At 44.0% G+C, this 20,267-nt stretch overlaps 1 protein-coding gene across 1 annotated transcript in view; it reads left to right on the top strand.

Annotated features, from left to right (window-relative positions):
- The window catches only part of FN1 (fibronectin 1), a gene marked incomplete in the record, with an annotated part of 68,185 nt that overhangs the window by 4,890 nt on the left and 43,028 nt on the right, over positions 1-20,267 (top strand). Inside the window, 9 exon segments of the mRNA XM_034785731.1 lie at positions 1,025-1,156; positions 1,495-1,632; positions 4,514-4,672; positions 6,469-6,666; positions 7,535-7,714; positions 9,643-9,819; positions 11,458-11,610; positions 13,733-13,861; positions 15,439-15,582. Coding sequence (XP_034641622.1) covers positions 1,025-1,156; positions 1,495-1,632; positions 4,514-4,672; positions 6,469-6,666; positions 7,535-7,714; positions 9,643-9,819; positions 11,458-11,610; positions 13,733-13,861; positions 15,439-15,582 — 1,410 coding nt within the window.

The following is a 20,267-nucleotide window of genomic DNA, read 5'->3' as shown; positions in this document are numbered from 1 at the left end:
ATTTAAAAAAAAGATGTTTTCCTGGAAAAAAAAAATAATTTTTTTTTTGATGAAACACCAAAGTCTCACCTGAGTGCTGTGGGTGACTGAGGAACTTCAGAAAGCGTCAACGACTCTTCTGTTTGGAACTCTTTCTTTGACATTCAAGGAAACGCCTTCCTTTGATAATAATTGTCAGCCAACTGGAAGGAGAGTGGTCTAGCTTTGTGGGTAGAGCAGGCATCGGGCCCCAAGGACTAGGATAGGAGCCGGAGTCAGCAGCTAAAGCCGAGGGTCAAACTGGAGGGTGGGAACCGGATACCAGAGCCAAGTGTCAAGTGAGAGTCAGTAGTCAGGAGGCAAGGGCCAAGTCAAACCAGACGGCAGGAATTGGAGCAAGCACGGTAGAAGGCAAGGAGGGATTCAAGGCAGAGGCCCAAGATAAGGTAGGAGTAGGAACAGTGGTGAGCATGAGCATCAAACAGCCAGTAAATTGCTGCTGCTGGCAGGGCTGGCTCTGGCGTTTTTGCCGCCCTAAGTGGCGAAAAAAAAAGCAAGAAAAAGCCGCAGTCAGCACTTCTACCACCGCTGCTTCGGCGGCACTTTGGCAGCGGGTCCTTCCCTCCAAGGGGGAATGAGGGACCTGCTGCCGAAGACCCGGACATGCCACTCCCTTCCATGGGCCTCCCCAAGCACCAGCTTGCTGCATTGGTGCCTGGAACCGGCCCTGGCTGCTGGTTTAAGAACCGGTCTGCTGGTGCCTGCAGCCAATCGGGCAGCATGGCCAATCGGGCAGCCTGCTGCAGGCCAGCTGTACCGATGAGGCTGCCTGAAGATTAGCTCTGCTGCAGGCCCAGATTCCCTGACAGTAACTCTTTTCCTCTTAGCATTTATCTTCGCTAAAAGTTCATATCACGTTGACTTGGGATGCCTGAAGAGGATGCTGTTTAAATGACGGGATTGGATTGTTTGCTGTTCTACAGTGAATATACACAGGCCTAATTCTCAACTAGGTGATGACTAAACTATTTTCTGTTTGCCACAGATCGGTGCCATGAAGGGGGTCAGTCCTATAAGATTGGCGATACCTGGCGTAGACCACACGAGACAGGTGGCTACATGTTAGAATGTGTGTGTCTGGGCAACGGGAAAGGGGAATGGACCTGCAAACCTCTAGGTATGTAGTGGTTTTGGCATATTTCTTTGAGAGATCAGGCTTCAGAAGTATTTAACAGATGTCATTAAAGAATCCTATATTAAAACAAAGGATGCTAATTTGAACTGATTCAGGCCTTCAGCCTGCTCTAACTTAGCCTGGTGCAGTGGCAGTGTCTAGAACTTTTTTTTTTTCTGGCAGCCTCCTCCGATCTACCAATATGGTAAGGCAAAGGGGGTCATGACCCCCTGACACCTGTTTGTGCCTCCCAAGGGGTTGCCATCCCCAGGATGAGAACCCCTGGCTTTTAGAAATATTTAAAACAAACGAGAAAACCCTGTCTTCCTCCATTCCCACAGCTGAGAGATGCTATGATAACACTGCTGGGACATCCTATGTTGTTGGAGAGACCTGGGAGAAGCCCTACCAAGGCTGGATGATGGTGGATTGCACTTGCTTAGGCGAAGGCAATGGACATATCACCTGTACCTCCAGGAGTACGTATCGATTTCTCTTTCCAACGTACTAACGCTACGCAGAATGGCAGGTGCACTTAATTCTGCTGAAGCTCAGGTTCTAAAATGATGTCTTTTCTTATCCTTTCTTTGGGGCCCAGAATGCACCAGCTAAGACACTTAAAGTAAGACAAAGAAAAAGGAAGACACCTTCAAGTGTGTGGTGTGCTTGATATTGCATGGAGAAGTAGGTGGTATATTGGATTTCACCAAAACAAATTGTATGGGGTGACCAGATCAAACTGTAACATAAGAATGGGTCACAAGCAAAAATTTGCCAATGGCATTTGCCATATCCTGTTCTGAAATCCCGTACCCCCTTGTGGATACATTGTGGAGTTAGCCACTTATCACCTGCACAGAAAGCTATGTTGTTGGGTCCATGCTGTGCTTTATACAGCCATTTTTGGGGAAATATTCCTCTAGGCTAAATGGCTCTAGTGGATCAAATTATGCACTGATTTACACTCCACATATCCCGCAGGAAGTCAATGGCATTGTGCCGAGTCACAGACCTTACACAGTTTGGCCTAGAATTGCCCCCGTGGAGAGAGAAGGTGCTTTTAAAGGGAAATTGTCCCCTAGTTTATCTTGCTTGAGATTCTGGTATTATTAACAAATCCAAAAATTCCTGCAGAGCTCTAAAAATGCAGGGTTTGTCGTTTTTTAACATCGTCTAGTCCATCCGAAAGCCAAACCAATGATTGTTTAGTCTAATGCTTTGTCTACACTGAGGATTTTGGTAATGGTGTGAACCTTTAGTGTAAATACTTTGCAATTGTGCAAAGATCTTTTAACACTAGCACATCACTTTTCCACTCCAACTTTGCACCAGTGCAACTACATTGTTGCAAAATATCCCACTGGATTGGCCTGTAAAATGTAGATGGGGGCTTTTACAAGTTACTTCTGCTTATTACCTTCTCTTTTAGTATGACTGTACTGTAAAACAAGCTCTATTGTGGAGCTATGACAGTTTGTACCAGCTGTACATCTGCCCCAAGGTAATTTGACCAGGTCTCTTGTACCTTTGTTATGCGGGTTTTGAGATCTTTCTCTGTAGCCTTTAAATGGCCTCATGCCCAGTTGCCTTGAGATATAAAGCTAATAGCTTTTTGCTAATATAAACAGTAGAAATGTAAAGAACTAAAACTCAGAGGTTTGGGATTAAAGTCAAAGTTCTGGAGAGAGGTAGTCAAGAAATAAGCTATGAAACAAAACCAGCCTTCACCATTTCAACTCTGTTTGAAAACACATGGGGGGGAAATAATTAACTGTCAAATGGGAAAGGACAAAGCAGAAGGGGAACATGTTATGTGCAAGCTTCGAAGTTACTATAATCAGTGCTCCCTGCTTTCATCTCACAGTTCTGGAGTCTATTGTTGAACGCTATAGCAAATTGCAACCTATTCATTTTTTTCCCCCAATAATGGGTTTTGCTTCCAAAATGTAATCACATAGATAAATACATTGTCTCAGTATAAAATGATAGTTGTGGCCCACGTAGTAGTGTAAGTACTGATGTGTGGATAAAATATAAGTATTATGGCCAAGATTTTCCAAAGTAACTAGTGATTTGGGTGCCTAAATTCTTGGGTGCCCATCCTGAGACACCTGATCTTCTGAGGGCAAATGTCCACATTTTCATATACACCTCTACCTCGATATAACGCTGTCCTCTGGAGCCAAAACTTACTGCGTTATAGGTGAAACCGCGTTATATCGAACCTGCTTTGATCCACCCGAGTGCGCAGCCCCGCCCCCCCAGAGCACTGCTTTACCGCGTTATATCCGAATTCGTGTTATATCGGGTCGCGTTATATTGGGGTAGAGGTGTACATATAAATATATTATCAGCCCTGTAGCCACTTACCACTTTCTTGGTATAGACACAGCCCTGTGTCATTTTATCTTCTGTGGTTTGTTAATGTGTTTGCCACATGTTAGTTTTTGACCCAATGTACCCTAGCTCAATGGCAATCTGAAGTGGTGTGTACCTCATTCCACAGTTGTTCATAGAGTAGATGAAAGCATTTTTGACCCATGAGTAAACGTGAGTCATTGTATCGAGTTGCCGTTGCATGTGAGGGTAAAATGCTGGAATGGAAGTAGAATGAGTTAATCCATGTGGCTCTGCGTGCAGCTAGACGTAGTTTATTATGCTATCATTTGAACCTATTTGCTCAATTCATCACGGGTGGTAGATTATTTAAAGACAGGATTCATATTGTATATTTCTGGGTGAAGAATTTGACCCAAAGATATTGCCTATCAAACAGGATTTTGTTCCTTTCATGTGAAATAGGCCCATGAGGTTCAACTGGGCCCTGTCTACAGCATGCAATGACCATTCTCAGAAACTGTTTAGAATTAAACAACATTATAACGGGTTTCAGCTTAGCAGGGTTTTCCCCACAAGGAACAAGGTGCTTAAAATGGTTTTGAAAACTATTAGCAAGAGCGGGCAGTAACCCAGGAGTCAGTTTCACATTCTGCCTTGTCCACACTGGGAGCAAAAACGTGCTATCCGAAAGAATGTTTAAAATCACTGGGTGAAATCTTTTACCATTGAAATCAATGGGAGTTTTGCCATTGACTTCCATGGGACCAGGATTTCATCCAATGTTTTAGAATGGCTTCCCAGCATGTTCCTTTCTGCAATAGAGTCAGGGCTTGAAAGCATATGGCTACCTTGGTAGGGGTGATGGAGCTTGGTAGCGGAAGACGAATTGTACTGTGGAAGATTAATCATGGAATATCAACAAAGGACCCAGTATCTTTCCTTTTGTGATGGGCATGCTGCTAAATATAGGAAAAACTAAGCCTTGCTTCCTTTGTTATAAATGTTTCCTTTCCTTTGCAGATAGGTGCAATGATCAGGATACCAAGACTTCATACAGAATTGGAGATACCTGGAGCAAGAAGGATAACCGAGGAAACCTGCTTCAGTGCATCTGCACTGGTAACGGCAGAGGCGAGTGGAAATGTGAAAGGCATTCATCTGTGCAAACTCCTGGCATTGGTAAGTGGTAAATCTTATTGGTAAGTGGGGGCATTGAACAGTACAAGTCACACACAAAAGATTTTGTGCTGAATCACACAGCACTGATTTAGGCAAAAATCTTGTCAAAGTTAACGAGTTTTGCGAGAGGAAGATGTGCAATATTTAAGGTCAAAATTTGACAGGAGACTAAACATTATCATCTTTTGTGCATGAGCAAATGACCGAATTCATTTACACACAGTTTGCATGCACAAAAGAGATTTGCACATGCAGATTAGAACATGTGCATGTTCAAAGGTGCCAAAAAAATAGCATGCACTGATTTATGGACCTATAAATATAGGCTATATCTTGAAAATGTGGCACTTTGGGTTAATATTTTTGAAATAGAATATCAGGGTTGGAAGGGACCTCAGGAGGTCATCTAGTCCAACCCCCTGCTCAAAGCAGGACCAATCCCCAACTAAATCCCCAAATGGCCCCCTCAAGGATTGAGTTTACAACCCTGGGTTTAGCAGGCTAATGCTCAAACCACTGAGCTATAGGCTTTCTACAGGGTGCCTTATTTTAAATATCCCGAATTTAAACTTGAATATCTTGTAGATGTCAGAAGTTAAACTATTCTTCTGGCAAGATAAACACATCCACTTATGCTCAAGCTTTAATATGTAGAAACGTCAACAAGGCACTTGTGTATTAAATTGTATTTTGTATGTCAGATCCTTTGTGATTTTTGGTATGGTGTTTATTTAGTTTCCTGGTATACACTGTCCTCTGTCCTAGGTTTATAGCAACATATTCAGCTTCTGAAGCCTTCTTAATGTAGGTTCTTTGTCCTTTTAATGACCTAGTTCTGCTTTTAATGTGTAAATCTAGCTTTTCCCCTGGGGTGGGTATACTAGGTTTTGTGTTAATAATTTCCTACTCTTGCTATCACCAGTTCCACTCCATGATGGGAATGCTGGTATAGACAGACTCCGGGAAACCTCTAGCACTTAAAGCAGAGCTCTGAGCAGGTCTAAACCATACTGTGCTTTTAAAATTCCAATGGTTGTCAAAGCCTTGCCTATACTTTTTCTCCCATATTGGCTGTTGCAGGTGGAGCTAAACTGGTGGTAGGAAAAGTGGGAAATTTTTAGCAAAAGTTTTCAAGTGCAGAAGAGGCCTCTGAGTCTCTTTTCATCTTACTCTTAACTAAAGCTGGTTGAAAATTTTCCTTTGAGAATATTTTTTGTTGGAAAACGGCATTTTCCCAAAATAGACGTTTCATGAAAAAACTGGTTTCTTTTGAGATTTTTTTCAGTTTTTTGGTGGAAAAACTGGGGGGGAAAAACCAAACCACCCAGTTTTTCAGTTTGGGGTTTTTTCCTCCTCCTTTCCTTTCTTCATTGGTTTCAATTTTTATTTCAGTTTGTCATCCACAACAGCAAAACATGTTCATAGGAAACTTTAAAAAAATCTTACAATTTTGGGGGTTTCCCCCCCCAAAAAAAATTTCCTGTGAAAAACTGGCATTTTTTGACCTGCTCTAGTCACAGTTGTTGGCTGTGCAGTCGCTCTGGTTGGGGAGGATTATTAGCGTGGCTAGAGATTTTTTTTTTTTTTTTTTTTTTTTTTTTACTGTTGAAATTTACTAATTGACGAGCAAACAAATGTTATGAAAACGGAAAGCGATTCATAAAAATATCTGCAGATAATTATGCCTAAGAAAGTTAAATGTTAACATCATAGCACTTAACCTAGATTTTCTGTTCCTTGTTTTTGGATTTAAAGCCTGCTGCTTATTCCCTCCTTTCTAACACTTTCTGCCATAGGATCTGGATCCTCAACCTTCACAGATGTACGAACTGCACTTTACCAGCCTCAGCCCCAGCCTCAGCCTCAGCCATACGGTCACTGCGTTACTGATAGTGGGGTGGTGTACTCTGTTGGGATGCAGTGGCTCAAGACGCAGGGCAGCCAACAGATGCTTTGTACTTGCCTGGGCAATGGTGTCAGCTGCCAGGAGACAGGTATGAGCTTTTCTTTTAATGCTCACACCTAGACAAATCAAGGCCCCAGTGCAGCAAAGCGCTGAGCAAGTGCGTCGCTTTAACTATGTGAGTAGTCCCATGGAAGTCAGTGTTTCAGTGCTTTGCGGGATTGGGACAAACATGCAAAAGGATTTTAACTACATAAGTGTCTTTAGTGCAGCCTCTGAACTAAGATCCTGATACAAAGCCCACTGAAGTCGTTGGAAAGAGTCGCACTGACTTCAGTGCATCAGGCACTAAGAGAATTTCAGCTGTTGTTTTCACTTGTAGTGAAGCCCAGTTTCTAAAGACATAAGGACACACTCTCCTAGGTCAACACTCATAACGTGTCTGAATTTTCATGGCTCCTATGTGCATTGAGGGGAGAGAAAACCCCATGGGGAGTTTTGTCCCTCACTAGAAAGTAGGATCCTGGGGAATGTATAAGAAGGGTGCTCTGAAGAGCATGCAAAATGAAGAACTGCAAGGGGCTTGGAGAAGGGAAAGGAAAGAATCAGAATTTCTTCCTGGTTTTGATTATTTGGGGCCTGGTTCTATAGGACAGAAGTAACTCCCATTTTATTATATACCTATGGCAGTGGGAGAATAAAGTCATGGGATGCAGAATTAGCAACTTTATTCAAACTAAGTTGCAGCAGTATGTTTTTTGGGGAGGATGTAGGTTGAATGATGATGTTACAGGGCTAGATCCTCAGCTGGTATAAAATTGGCCTGGGACAATTGAAGTCAGTGCCATTTATACCACCTGAGGATCTGATCCAGTGAAGCTAGAGTTACTTTAGGGCACAAAGAACTGGAGTGGGGACACTGAGCCGTAATGTAATGTTGTGCTTTGCTTGGTTTAAAGCTGTGACCCAAACCTATGGTGGCAATTCTAATGGGGAGCCATGTGTTCTGCCATTCACCTATGGTGGGAGGACTTTCTATTCTTGCACCACGGAAGGTCGTTCGGATGGACACTTCTGGTGCAGCACAACCTCCAACTTCGAACAGGACAACAGATACTCCTTTTGTACTGAACAAAATGGTAAGCTTGTCTAGAGAAATGTATTGGGGAAAAATAGGTTGAATGTCTAGTATCTGGGTATGGTGAATATAAATACTGTCTGGGCCAGATTTAGCTGGTCTAAATGGACACTGCTCCACTGAAGCTGCTGATTTGCACCATCTGAAGATAAGATGAAAATGATAGAGCGTGAATAGTTCTTGTGAACATGTTCCCCATCTTCCCTGCATCTTGCAAACATTAAACTCCCAATCCTGGGATGTGGAGAAGGTGTCAATTACCCTGGTGAAGTAGGAGTAGCTAGGGAAAAGGAGGAAATGATGGAACTACATGACTATCCTTTTGCCCTTGAGGGTTTTCTTTAACTAGCTAGCGAGGGCCTCCTCCTGTAGTGTTGTATGGGAAAGGGCCCAGATTAGCATTTTTATTTAAGAAAATCTGTGTTCTATTGCTCTCCCTACTTGATCTTAAAAATGAAGCTGTTAAAACAGAGTATAGCTCACGGTCTTTGATCCAAGGTTGAATTTCAACCAGTCAGACAAGAGCCCTGGCCCATATTAGGCCATGAGGGTAGGACACTGCCCGGAGTCTCATCTGTGCAATCCTCTGATGTCATTCCCTTAATCCTGACTCCCCAATCAGATTGCTTTATATAGCAGCAATCCTAATCTGCCACTGGGAAGGGGTGCTGTGGCATGGCTAATGCAACATTCTACATCAGCTGGGGTGGGGAGGGAAGGGCAATGTTCTGGAAGCCCATGGACCTTCCATAAGACAGCAGCCAGACAGGGTCAGATCCAGCAGAAATTCCCCTAAGTGAAGCGCGGCTGAAGTTATTCATGTATTGGTAGATTTAGTAAAGTGGTAAAATACTACTTCTCAGATCTGTCGTTTTTGAGTAGTGTTTCACTCGCATGGGTTTGGTTTTTTTTAAATATCTTCTGGGTCCTTCAGATGAAACTCTACATCCCTTTCCATCATGTCCCATTTGTTCTATTTTAAGAGAATTTATGGAATTCAGCTGCTCTGGATTGCATTGGTGATAGGTGTCTAAGAGTTCCCTTTTGCTCCACTCTGGGCTGGGAAAATCTCAGTGTAGGAGGATGCAAGCAAAGGCTTCATTCTTCCTGGCTATTTCTACATCATTAAGTTGCAACTGTTTCCTAAGGGCTGAGGTTTTATTTAAAGTCCTTGGTCACAGCCCAGCTCTCAGTTAAATCCACCCAGCCCCATTTACTTCCGTGGGGTTGTACAGATGTCATACAACGGAGATCAGAATAGCAGCCATGTTAGTCTGTATCCGCAAAAAGAACAGGAGTACTTGTGGCACCTTAGAGACTAACAAATTTATTTCAGCATAAGCTTTGATGGGCTAGAAGTGGGCTGTAGCCCACGAAAGCTTATGCTCAAATAAATTTGTTAGTCTCTAAGGTGCCATAAGTACTCCTGTTCTCATATAACGGAGAGAATATTTGACTCACTGGACCAGCTCCCTCTTCCTATTCCTGTTTGTTCTTGATGACTCTGTTGGTGCAAAGAAACTCTAAAGCAGACCTCAGATGATCCTCTCTGCCAGGGGAATCTGTGCGCATTGTGAAGCTGCTGTTACGATTCCAATGCCGATGCTTCCCTGGCACAGCGGGCCTATGTCGGATTTCCCTACTCCTCTATGATTCCCGTGGCCAGGCCCACTCTTTCCACCTCTGTGCATGGGGGATGGTGGGTGCTTTTGGGTTTTGCAAATTCCTTGCAAATGTGGACCAACTTTTCACAAAGTTTACATTTACATGATTAAATTAGTCTCCGTCAGAAAAGAGGGCTAAGGGTACTCTGGTAAGGGGGCACATGCAAACTGAGGGTTCGTGCTGTGTTCTGAAACAACGCCTGGATCCTCTGAGGAAAATGCCGGCTCAGATACATCTTTCTTTTACTCCTCCTGCTTTCTGTAGTTCTGGTCCAAACCCGGGGTGGCAACTCCAATGGTGCCTTGTGCCACTTCCCCTTCCTGTATAACAACCGCAATTACACTGATTGTACTTCTGAGGGACGGAAAGACAACATGAAGTGGTGCGGAACCACCCAGAACTACGATGCTGAACAGAAGTTTGGCTTCTGCCCTATGGCTGGTAAGTTGTGGATGGTGGTGCTGGGTGGGAAGATCTCTGGCTGGTCTCTGTTCAAGACCAGTCATTGAGGTTTCTATTTAAGACCAGTGGTTCTCAGACTGTGGCCCATGAAATGCAATTGGGATGTGGAGCCCTCAGTGTCCACTGAGCTGCGTCCATCACTGTGGTGAACTTTCAGTCATTAGTGGCTTCCAGGTAGCTGTAGTCCAATTCAAGTTTCTTCTAGGGCTTTTAAAGGGGATTTTTGACCAGTGACTTTGGTATTACAAATAGAAAGAAATTTACTCTGCCCATTTGCTGCAGAGAATTCTGGGCCAGATCCTCAGCCAGTGTAAATTGGCATAGCTTCATTGACGTCAGTGACACTACAGAGGTTTACACTAGCAGAGGATCTGGCCTTATATCTGCAGAAGCCTTCTTCCTCGCTACTCATCCTTTCCTCTTGCCATATCTTGCCGTTACGGATGACCCTGTGCTTCTAACATCAGTCTGTTACCGTGGCAATTATGCAGGTCTCAGTTTATGCCAGTCTCAGTGATGTCAAAAGGAGTTGTGTGTGTTTAGATCTAAGGCAACGGAGAGCACTAGCACTTCCTGCAAGATCAGAACACAAGGCAGCTATGAGAACCCATTTTAAACAGCAAACCTTTTATAACTCAGCAGCTCCCATGCTACATTTGCTCGTGTACATACAATTCTGTATGGAGCAAAGAGAACTTTACACTTATAGCAATGCCTTTTATCTGAGGATCTCAATATCTTAACAAACATTAACTGAACCCCACCGCACCCTGTGACGTAGGTGACAGATTCAAGGATCATTCCACCCGCCACTGAAATGCAGCCACCTCTAGGATGGAACCCAGCACATGTTAAACAGAGCATAGGAATGAGATGTGACACTTTTAAGACATGAAGTGGCAAAAAAGAATACCACATCTAATTGAAAATGTGAAGGCAATTTTATGTCGGCAATTTTATGTCCAACCTGTGTTGGAATTCGGCCAGGACATAAAATCCTTTAGAAAAGGTAATTTAGGTGAAAGTATAGGGTCTAGGTCCTCGGCTGATGTATGTTGCCATACCTCCAAAGACTTCAACACAGCTGCAGCAGCTGAGGGTCTGGCCCATGATTTTCCTTTGGACGGTGATGAACGTATAGTTTGGTAGGAGGCTTGTAACAAAAGATATCTTCCTCCACTCCTGTCTACCAAAAAGTAAAGTGACAATTAGGTGATAGTTTCCTCTTTCTTGTGGTCCTTTAAAGGCAGCATGGCTGGGTCTTCACTCCCTTTGTGCCTTGCATAGATATTTACATCTGTGTAAAGTGAGTGGCCAGCAGTGGTGGGTTTTACACCCACTTTGCACAGCCATCCATAACTACACAGTCTCTGTAGTTAGAGCCGAACAGGTTTGGAGGTAGGAAGACCTGATTTAGAGTGAATAAACTAATGTCAGGGACTTACATTTAGAGAACATCAGCACCTAGTGAAAGTGGGATTTGGAAACCTAGTGAGGTCATAAACCCCTCACATTAGAGTATGGAGCCCGTAGCACTGTGGGAATGTGTATAGCAGATTATATGAATGTTTGTGTTCATTGTAACTCTAAATAAAACCCCTCACACTTCTTGAACAGCCCATGAGGAAATCTGCACAACCAATGAAGGTGTCATGTACCGTGTTGGAGACCAGTGGGACAAACAGCACGACATGGGCCATATGATGAGATGCACTTGTGCCGGAAATGGCCGAGGCGAATGGACCTGCATTGCATACTCCCAGCTTAGAGGTATGTGTCTTAATTTATGCACCAAAGGCGTGATCCAACTCTCGTTGAAGTCAAAGGGATTCTTTCCACTGACTTCATTGGGAATTAGAGCAGCCCCCAAAAACGATTCTACTTCAACAGGTCTCCCTTGTGGAGGCAGGAGGGATATTTGTACAAAGATCCAGATATTGTTTACATTCAGGAATAGTGCCAATTCAGCACTCACTAAACCTCAATTCGCTTGATCAACGCACATCCCTGCGTTCTCTTGCTTATATTTAAGGGTCCGCACCATTACAGCTACTCTGGTTGCTGAATTGAGGTTATTCCCCTGTGTAAAGCCCCAGGCTAGTCTGAAGCTTGAAGGCGGGGTTAAAGGGCAGTGCAGTCTTATTTTGCTATTTTGCAGTGAGGTTTTTAATTCCTCTGTGTAGGCTGAATTACCTTTGCAGGCTAATCTGTATGAAAAGTTGGCAGGACAGTACTGAGATTTCTTTTAAGCAGCCCAAGTGGGGAAGTGCATAGACAGCACCAAAAAAGAGGACTTCAAAGGGGCGAGCGTAGACATTTGATCATCCTAAAGCTACTTACAGCGTTGGATTCATGTCTGGAAAAAGCAGAGGGTGCTGTCAGAGAGCCAAGAAAGGATGCTAACACCACTGCTGAAATGGGATATAATTTATACGGAAAGGCTCTCTCAAGGGCTTTGAAGTTTTCCATGCGTCTTGTGCGGAACGGTGAGAGATGCACAGCTGAAGGACCTGCTGTTCAGTAAAGCTCCCTTCTAACTCTGCCTAACTGGCCAGCACTCAGCATTGTGATCTCTGAAGGATGGGTCATGAGGGGAAATGGGGGGAGAGTGAAAGGAAACTGTCAGGTTAAAGCAACTTCTGCTGAAAAGAGCGAAGTAACCTAGTCAGGGAAATATATTTTTTTTTTTTTTAAAGGGTGTGGGTTCTCTCAACCCCCCTGATAGATCATAGCTGTCGGGAAACCTCTGTGGGCCTTCTTGTAATATCTCGGCATTTACAAAGCACCAGGGGATTTAGTCTCACAACACACTCGTGAGGCAGGGAAGTACTAGCCTCATTTTATAGATGGGTAACAGGGGCAGCACAGATTAAATGACTTGCCCAAGGGCAGGAAGGCTGTGGCGGACCCAGAATCGAATACCGGTCTTTAGAGGCTGATTCCATGCCCTGTCTACTAGCAGTGCAGCTAAATCCTGCCACAAATAACAGGCCATATTTATGATGGTTGATTGCTTCACAAAGCAACTCGCTTCTACAGGGGTTTTCAGGTTTGCATGTTTTCTTAAACTAGCTGTTATTGACCAGATTGCTTTAAGGATAAAGGGTTAGGGCCAAGTCCTCAAATGATTTAGTTGGGGATTGGCGCTGCTTTGAGCAGGGGGTTGGACTAGATGACCTCCTGAGGTCCCTTCCAACCCTGACATTCTATGAAATGGTATAAATTGCCATCGCTCTGTTGATTGGAGGATCTGGCCCTGCATCATGCATCAGTGGGTACGAGGAATAACTTAAGCGTATAATGCATCAGTTCTTCTCTTGGGGTTACAACAAAGTGTCGTCAATTACCAAGCAAAATAAAGTGCGGAGAACATTTGGGGCTGTATTGTGATACCTTTGCTCACACCGAGTAGTATTTTACTTCCACTGAAATCAGTGAGGAGTAAAGTGCTACTCAGCACGGGTAAGAATGTCACAATCTAGCCCTTTATACGCAAACCCAGTGATTTTTTTAATATGTCATTTTAGTTGCTGTTTCATGTGCTATAATCCACATGCCATGGGAACCCGATTTAAATAAGGCTAAATACTTTGGGCCTGGATCCTGCAAACCTCCTTCCTACAAGCGTCCCTTAATCACACAAATAGTCCCATTAACATCAATGCTGACAAGTGGACACAGGGGATCATAGTTTATAATCCTATCCTGGGAAGATCACACTTATCTCTGACAGATACTTGCAATCCTGTCTCTCTTTTCTATAGCTTTTCATGGCAATAAGTCTCATTGCACTGATGGGGAAGGGGTAGAAGTATTCAGCGGAAGAAGTATTCCGTAACTTTTTTTATTTAAAGCAATCATTGAGGGAAGTATCATGTTCTCTCTCAATCAGACCAGTGTATCGTTGATGACATCACCTATGATGTTAACCAGACATTCCACAAGCGTCATGAAGAAGGACACATGCTGAACTGCACATGCTTTGGCCAGGGTCGTGGGAGATGGAAATGTGATCCTGTCGGTAGGTTAATTCCCAGCTGCTCCCACTTGTTGTAGCTATGCAATAACAAGGAAATGTGTGATAGGGCGGATGGGTGAATTTGGGCCACATCTTTGGACAGAATCTGCCCTCGATCACACTAGGAGAAAACTGGAGTGACTGACTTCAGAGGAGTTGCAGCGCAGTGAGTGAGAGCAGAATTTGACTTAACTCAGCTGATCTGACGTGTAGTGGGAGAAGCTGATAATATCTGCAATAACCCTAGGTAGTGGCAACTTTACTCCTTACTGATTCCTCCCTTGGAGTATTCCTACGCTATAACACACTCTAGCTTCAGTAGCTGCCAATGTTACGGGGTAACTGGTCATTTTAGCTACTCATTGGACGGAACTCTGACAAATAAGGCGTTCAGCGGGAACCTCAGATTTCATGCAATCAGCTGTTGTGTGGAGCAAGCCAGTAATGCTAAACTCTACCTTGTAAAATTGTTCTTTTTCCTCTGCTTTGCAGAAATCTTCTGGTCTCTTGACTGAACTGAAAAGCATGGAAAATTGCACCAGCAAATATTATCTTACCATGGACTAAACTTATTTTATTTGGCTGCTTATTATACTGGGCAGCCAAACAAGAAGAGAGCAGGCCAATGCTAAGAGTGCACGTGTTAATAGCATGCCAGAGTTTAGCTAAAACCATCGTAGTTCTGTACTTTTCTGACCAAAAAACGAACTCTGATCTGATGATAAGACTTAGTTGTTTGATCTGCGATTACCAACCCCAAGAGAACTTTAATATGTTTTCTTTGGCAACAGTTCAGAAAGGACTAGTGGTTAAATTCTGCTTTATTTATTGTATGTCTGCCCGGATTTACTAGAGATCAGATCATAAAGTTCTTGAAAATTGCTCCTTTGAAAGAAGGAAAGAAATTTGTTTTAAAATGAGTTGGAAAATATCATTAAAGGTGCTGTCTGTTGAATTTTGTCATTGATTTCTCCAAACCTCGTCCCTATTCTTTCAAATTCTTAATGCTCATTGCAGTCCATCAATAAGATTTCTACTGAGCCGGTTTCAGATGTGAGTTACACTCATCTATGTCTGGAATCAGTGTGTTGAAGCGAATGGTGTTACTCTAGAGTTTACACCTGAGTTTTGCCATTGACTTCATGGGAACAAGACTGAGCTTTAAGTGAGAAAAGAACAGGCCCAGTGGCTGAAGCAGAACCAGGCTCCAAAATAATATCTGTTGGCCAGCTCCTTGTGGAAGAGAAACTCTCATTGACTTTAGGGGGAGGAAGGACTGCATGATCAGAGCCTGTCCTTGGAGTGTTGTCATGGTCCAAAACATACCACAGCTGAATTAACACCCAAACATCTGACTTGCCATTGCAGTAGTAAATCTAGGGTCTGGATGAGTTTCTATGTACTCTAGTTTTGAAGTTAGACTTCTATTGCCCCTTTGAGTAATGCTTGCAGTAACACTGTTTGCAGTGTGTTTTCCCTCTTCATCATTCTCCTGTGTGTTGACCCAACGTTTTGGTTTTGTTTTTTTGTACATTTAAGTCAACATTTGACACTTACCTGTATCTGTTTCATGCCTTCAGACCAGTGCCAGGATTCGGAATCCCGGACCTTTTATCAAATTGGGGATTCGTGGGAGAAGTATGTTCATGGTGTTAGATACCAGTGCTATTGCTACGGCCGGGGTATTGGAGAGTGGCATTGTCAACCTCTGCAGACCTATCCAGGTAAGAATCCTAACGATTAAACACATTCTCCTGACTAGCTCTGGTTTAGTGTGATAGGATGGGGTTGGCTGCATGAGCGGAGCACAGGGTAAACACCCAGCCTGCTTCCCCTGCCGATCTTAGCAATCTGCATGTCCTTTTGTATCCTTGTCAACGTCAAATAAGGTTAGGTGGTTTTCCCTACATACAACGAGTAAGTAAGGGTTTGAATTCTCTAGGTTCCTTTGCCTGTGGATGGTTTGCAATTGTTCAGCTCCCAATATGGTAGGAAATTCCTGTTGGTTTTCTTTTAGAGCAGAACCGTTTCCACCTGAAGGCGGACACAAGAAAGTGTCAAGCTTACAAATGGAGGGCCAGAGACTGATCACAATGAAAATCTGGAGTCATTCATTTGGCTTCACTGGGGTTACACTAGATTCACACTAGAATCTGACCCATTGTAGTTTTATTTCCACTTTGGTGTTTCACTGACATTATAGCTCTGCAATCTATCTACTATCTATATATTGCTTGAGGCTATTATACCATGTATGGCCAGACCTTTCTTACCCAACCCACCTGCTGAAGCAAAATGCACCATGGCAGGTGCCCCGAACAAAACTTTTGAACTTTCCTTTGCCCAATCAATTCTAGGAAATATTCAGAGGCAGGTCAATGTCTCTGTTTGCTGGTTTGTTCTTTTGTATTTCCATGAACATAACGTGATAAGAGCAGCCGTTGCACCAACTTTTCTGTTTAAAGGTTGCTTCTCCCACTGGGCCTTAATTTAAATAATATTAAAACTTTACAGTCAAACACTCTGACTAAGGGATTTATAGAAAACCAGTTCCACTCTCTATGTATTGTTTGATTCACTGGCCCAGATCTTGCTTCCACATTGGCATAAATATTGAGTAGCTCCATTAAAATTGACAGAGTAATTTTAGTGCATAACTTCTTCTACATCAACAAGATGCTTCCCATTCTGCTTATTGGCAGAAAAATTGTTAATAAAGCAAGACTCAGAAAAAGGTAAGCACTCAGTTAACAACCATTGGACCACTTTGATATTTTATGGACCTGTGTAGTTACTGTCTGATCACGCAAATTTCTCTGAGGCAAAACAGCATGCTCTAATAACAAAAGTATGTTGCAGTGAAGATGTAACTGTGCATAGTGGTGTTTTTAGTTTATATAAATGGAATCCTTGTGAAAACACAGATAAAGCAAAACAATAGGCTTTACATACATACATTGTCTTGAGGAGAATAAAATGATCTGTGAGTAGTTGGCAAGTTAGTACTCATAAGTAGAGCTGGCCAGGATTATTTTTTTTTCTTCATAAAATGTTTTTCCATCAGAAAATGCCGATTCATCCAAACTGAAGTTTTTCTAGAGAACTGTTAGCTTGTGACAAATTTTTCACTTCAAAAATTTGGGGGGCGGGAAATAAACCACTTAAAATTGTTGGCATTTGACATTTTTGGAATGAAAAATTCCAGGTTTCTAGTTTGAAATCAGGTTTTGGTTTGAAATGTAAGCTAATTATAGTAAACAAAAAAAACCCAAGACATTTTTAAAATTATGTATTGAAATGATCAAAACACCATGTTTTGACTGACAAAAACGGAAATATTTTGTAGCTCATGAACATATCTGAGATTTTTTAATTTTCATCCCAACTGGGGATGTGGGGAAGAGGTCATCACCTGCCTTTCAGCCCATTTATTCCAGCCCCCTGGTGAATCAGTGGTCCTGCACGGGCTGCTCGTTCTCCACCCAGTTACATGAAAGGGGCGTGACAACCCAGCAGCAGCTTTGGCCCCACTTCTCCAGGCTCTGGCCAAAGTGGGTTCTTTAGATCCACTTGCATCTTGTATGGCCCCCATCAGGGCCGGCTCTAGGATTTTTGGCCGCCCCCCCCCCCCCCCGTTTTTTCTTACACCCCCCCCCGCGGCCCCGCCTCAACCCCGCCCCTTCCCCAAATCCCCAGCCCTGCCTCCTCTCCCTAGGCTCTCAAGCCTAGGAGGGAGGAGGAGAAGCGGCACGTGCGCCACGGCCACTCGGAGTCCCCCCTCCTTCCCAGGCTGTCAAGCCCAAGGTCAGACAGGTTTGAGGTTTGGGAGGGAGGGCGAGCAGCGGTGCGCAAATCAGCCAGCGCGCGAGCGGCAGCAGCAGAGGTGAGCTAGGGCGGCCGGGGCACATTTTTAGGGGCGGCATTCTGGCGCCGGCCATGCCGCCCCTAAAAATGTGCCGCCCCAAGCTCCAGCTTGTTTTGCTGGTGCCTAGAGCCGGCCCTGGCCCCTATTACCATAGAACCTGAGCACCTCACAATCTTTAATGATTTATCCTCATGGCAACCCTGTGAGGTAGGAAAGGATGTGAGGCTCATCCTCAAGAGACTAAGAGTGTGGCTACAATACAACCCCCTCTCCCCCACAGCTCAGAGTCTCAGAGCTCCGGTCAGGGGACTTAGCGCAAGCCCATCTAGATGTTTGCTTCTGGGCTCTGAGAAACACACCCGGTTTCAGAACCCCGGCTCCACCCCAAACTTGAATGTCTACGCAGCTATTTTCAGCCCCGTAGCGGGAGACCCCTCTGCCTGAGTCAGTTGACCCAGGCTCTGAGACTCAGCGCTGCGTGGTGGTGGTGGTGGTGGTGGTGGTGGTTTTTTTTGCAGAGTAGACATACCTGAAGTGATTTGCCCAAGGTCAGACAGGAAATCTGTGGCACAGCAGGGGACTGAACCAATGTCTCCCAAATCCAAACTAGTGCCCTAATCTCTGTGTCCTTGGCCAAATTACATAGTCTCTTTGGGTCAGATCAACAAAGGTATTTAAGTTCCTAACATCTGTTGATTTCAGTGGAAGACAGGAATCTAAATACCTTTGAGGGTCAGGGCCTTTGTACCTCAGGTCCTACCCATCCTTCCCCTCTCTCTCTAGACACATAATCAGACTCACAAATGAACTCTATCTGAGAGACAAAACAGGAATTGGAGGGTAGAACTAAGGACTGCCAATGAAGGGAAGAATGGGACACAGCCCTCTGGATTTCTTTGCTGAGTTTCTTACTGAGCCTTATTGACTCCTCAGACTTCTAAAACAAACATCTCGCTGAGTTATGTGAAATATGCACTCCGTTAGACTGGAAACCAAGGCTTCGGGTTTTCTTTAGACATGAGAGTGCCTGGAAATGTGCACATAAATCAAATATAAAGTTCCTGAATGTAGATTTGGGGTTAGACAGGCTTTGAAATATTCTCTGTGTGGGTATGGATTTGTTTGGCTGGAAGTCTTTTTAAGTATATGCAGGTATGTATGTTACACTGTTATCCAAACAAACTATAAAAGGAAATCTTTTTTAAAAAAAGGGGTGGGGCAAGGGGGATTTAATGGCTAAAATAACAGATCATCCCGCAGAGTCAGACGGCTCAATGCTGGATTCCCTGGGAACTTACACTCACTAGTGTAATACCAGATGAGAGTTTCCGCATTTATTTGAAAGCTTTTCACAGCGTAGTTCAGGGGAAGGGATGAGGAGTCGGAGAAGGGAGCATAAACAAGACCAAAAGGTGCTGTGAATTATGAGCTTGATCCAATACCCAGTGGAATTGTGGGTGCCTTTCTGTTGGTCTCCAGTGGGCATTGGAGCAAGCCATTAGCATCTTTGGTCCTGATTCAACTAAGTACTTAAGCACTTGCTTAAAGTCAGTGGGACATACACATGTGCTTCAGTGCTTTGCTGCTTAGGGATGCACTTAAAATACATGCTTAAGTGCTTTTCTGAATCTGGTCTCTGAGTTTACAAAAGTGCTCTGTTGCAACTAAACCTCCAGGCTCTTGGTTGGCTTGTGAGCATGTGTGTGCAAGTCATGCTTTTCCTCTACTCAGGTGCTTAAGGCAGTAAAATGCATAGTGTCTTTTAACTGATGATCTTCAATCATTAGCAGAAAAACTGCCTCTTCCTACAAGATGAAAGAATGTATCATTTGACTAAATGTAATGGAGATTGTTAGAGACCCCCCTCCTTTTTTTTTTTTTTTTTTTTTGAAGCCTAAGGCTGGGGTCTTTATCCACACAATAGTATGATGTTATGGGCCTAGTCCCACTGAGAGATGGAGGGCACGGGTGAAAGTAACTTACAGGACTTAATGGTACTGCCGGAGTCCTGAGGGGGGCGTGGCCTCAACCGGAAGAGGCGGGGCCTCTCAAGATTTAAAGGCCCTGCGGCACCGGCTGTGGCTGGGAACCCCAGGGCCTTTAAATCAACCTGGGAGCTCTGAGCCCTTTAAATCCCGGCCCCAGCCCGGCCCCAGCCCGGCTGCCGGAGCTGCGGGGATGATTTAAAGGGCTTTGGGCTCCCAGCGGGGAGCCCAGAGCCCTTTAAATCCCCACCGCGGAAGCCAGTGCGGTCTGGCATGGCGTACTGGCTCTTGCCGGTATACCGTACCGTACCGGTTTACTTTCACCTCTGGATGGAGGTGCTATTTCCTGAATAAGAGGTTCACAACCTATCCGTAAAAACAACAAGGAGTCTGGTGGCACCTTAAAGACTAACAGATTTATTTGGGCATAAGCTTTCGTGAGTAAAAACCTCACTTCTTCAGATGCATAGAGTCTCTATGCATCCGAAGAAGTGAGGTTTTTACTCACGAAAGCTTATGCCCAAATAAATCTGTTAGTCTTTAAGGTGCCACCAGACTC

The sequence above is a fragment of the Trachemys scripta genome, chromosome 11 (genome assembly GCF_013100865.1).
Source record: "Trachemys scripta elegans isolate TJP31775 chromosome 11, CAS_Tse_1.0, whole genome shotgun sequence".
Taxonomy (NCBI): domain Eukaryota; kingdom Metazoa; phylum Chordata; order Testudines; family Emydidae; genus Trachemys; species Trachemys scripta.
Note: the sequence above shows the minus strand (reverse complement) of the source record. Positions and strands in the feature narration are given on the sequence as shown.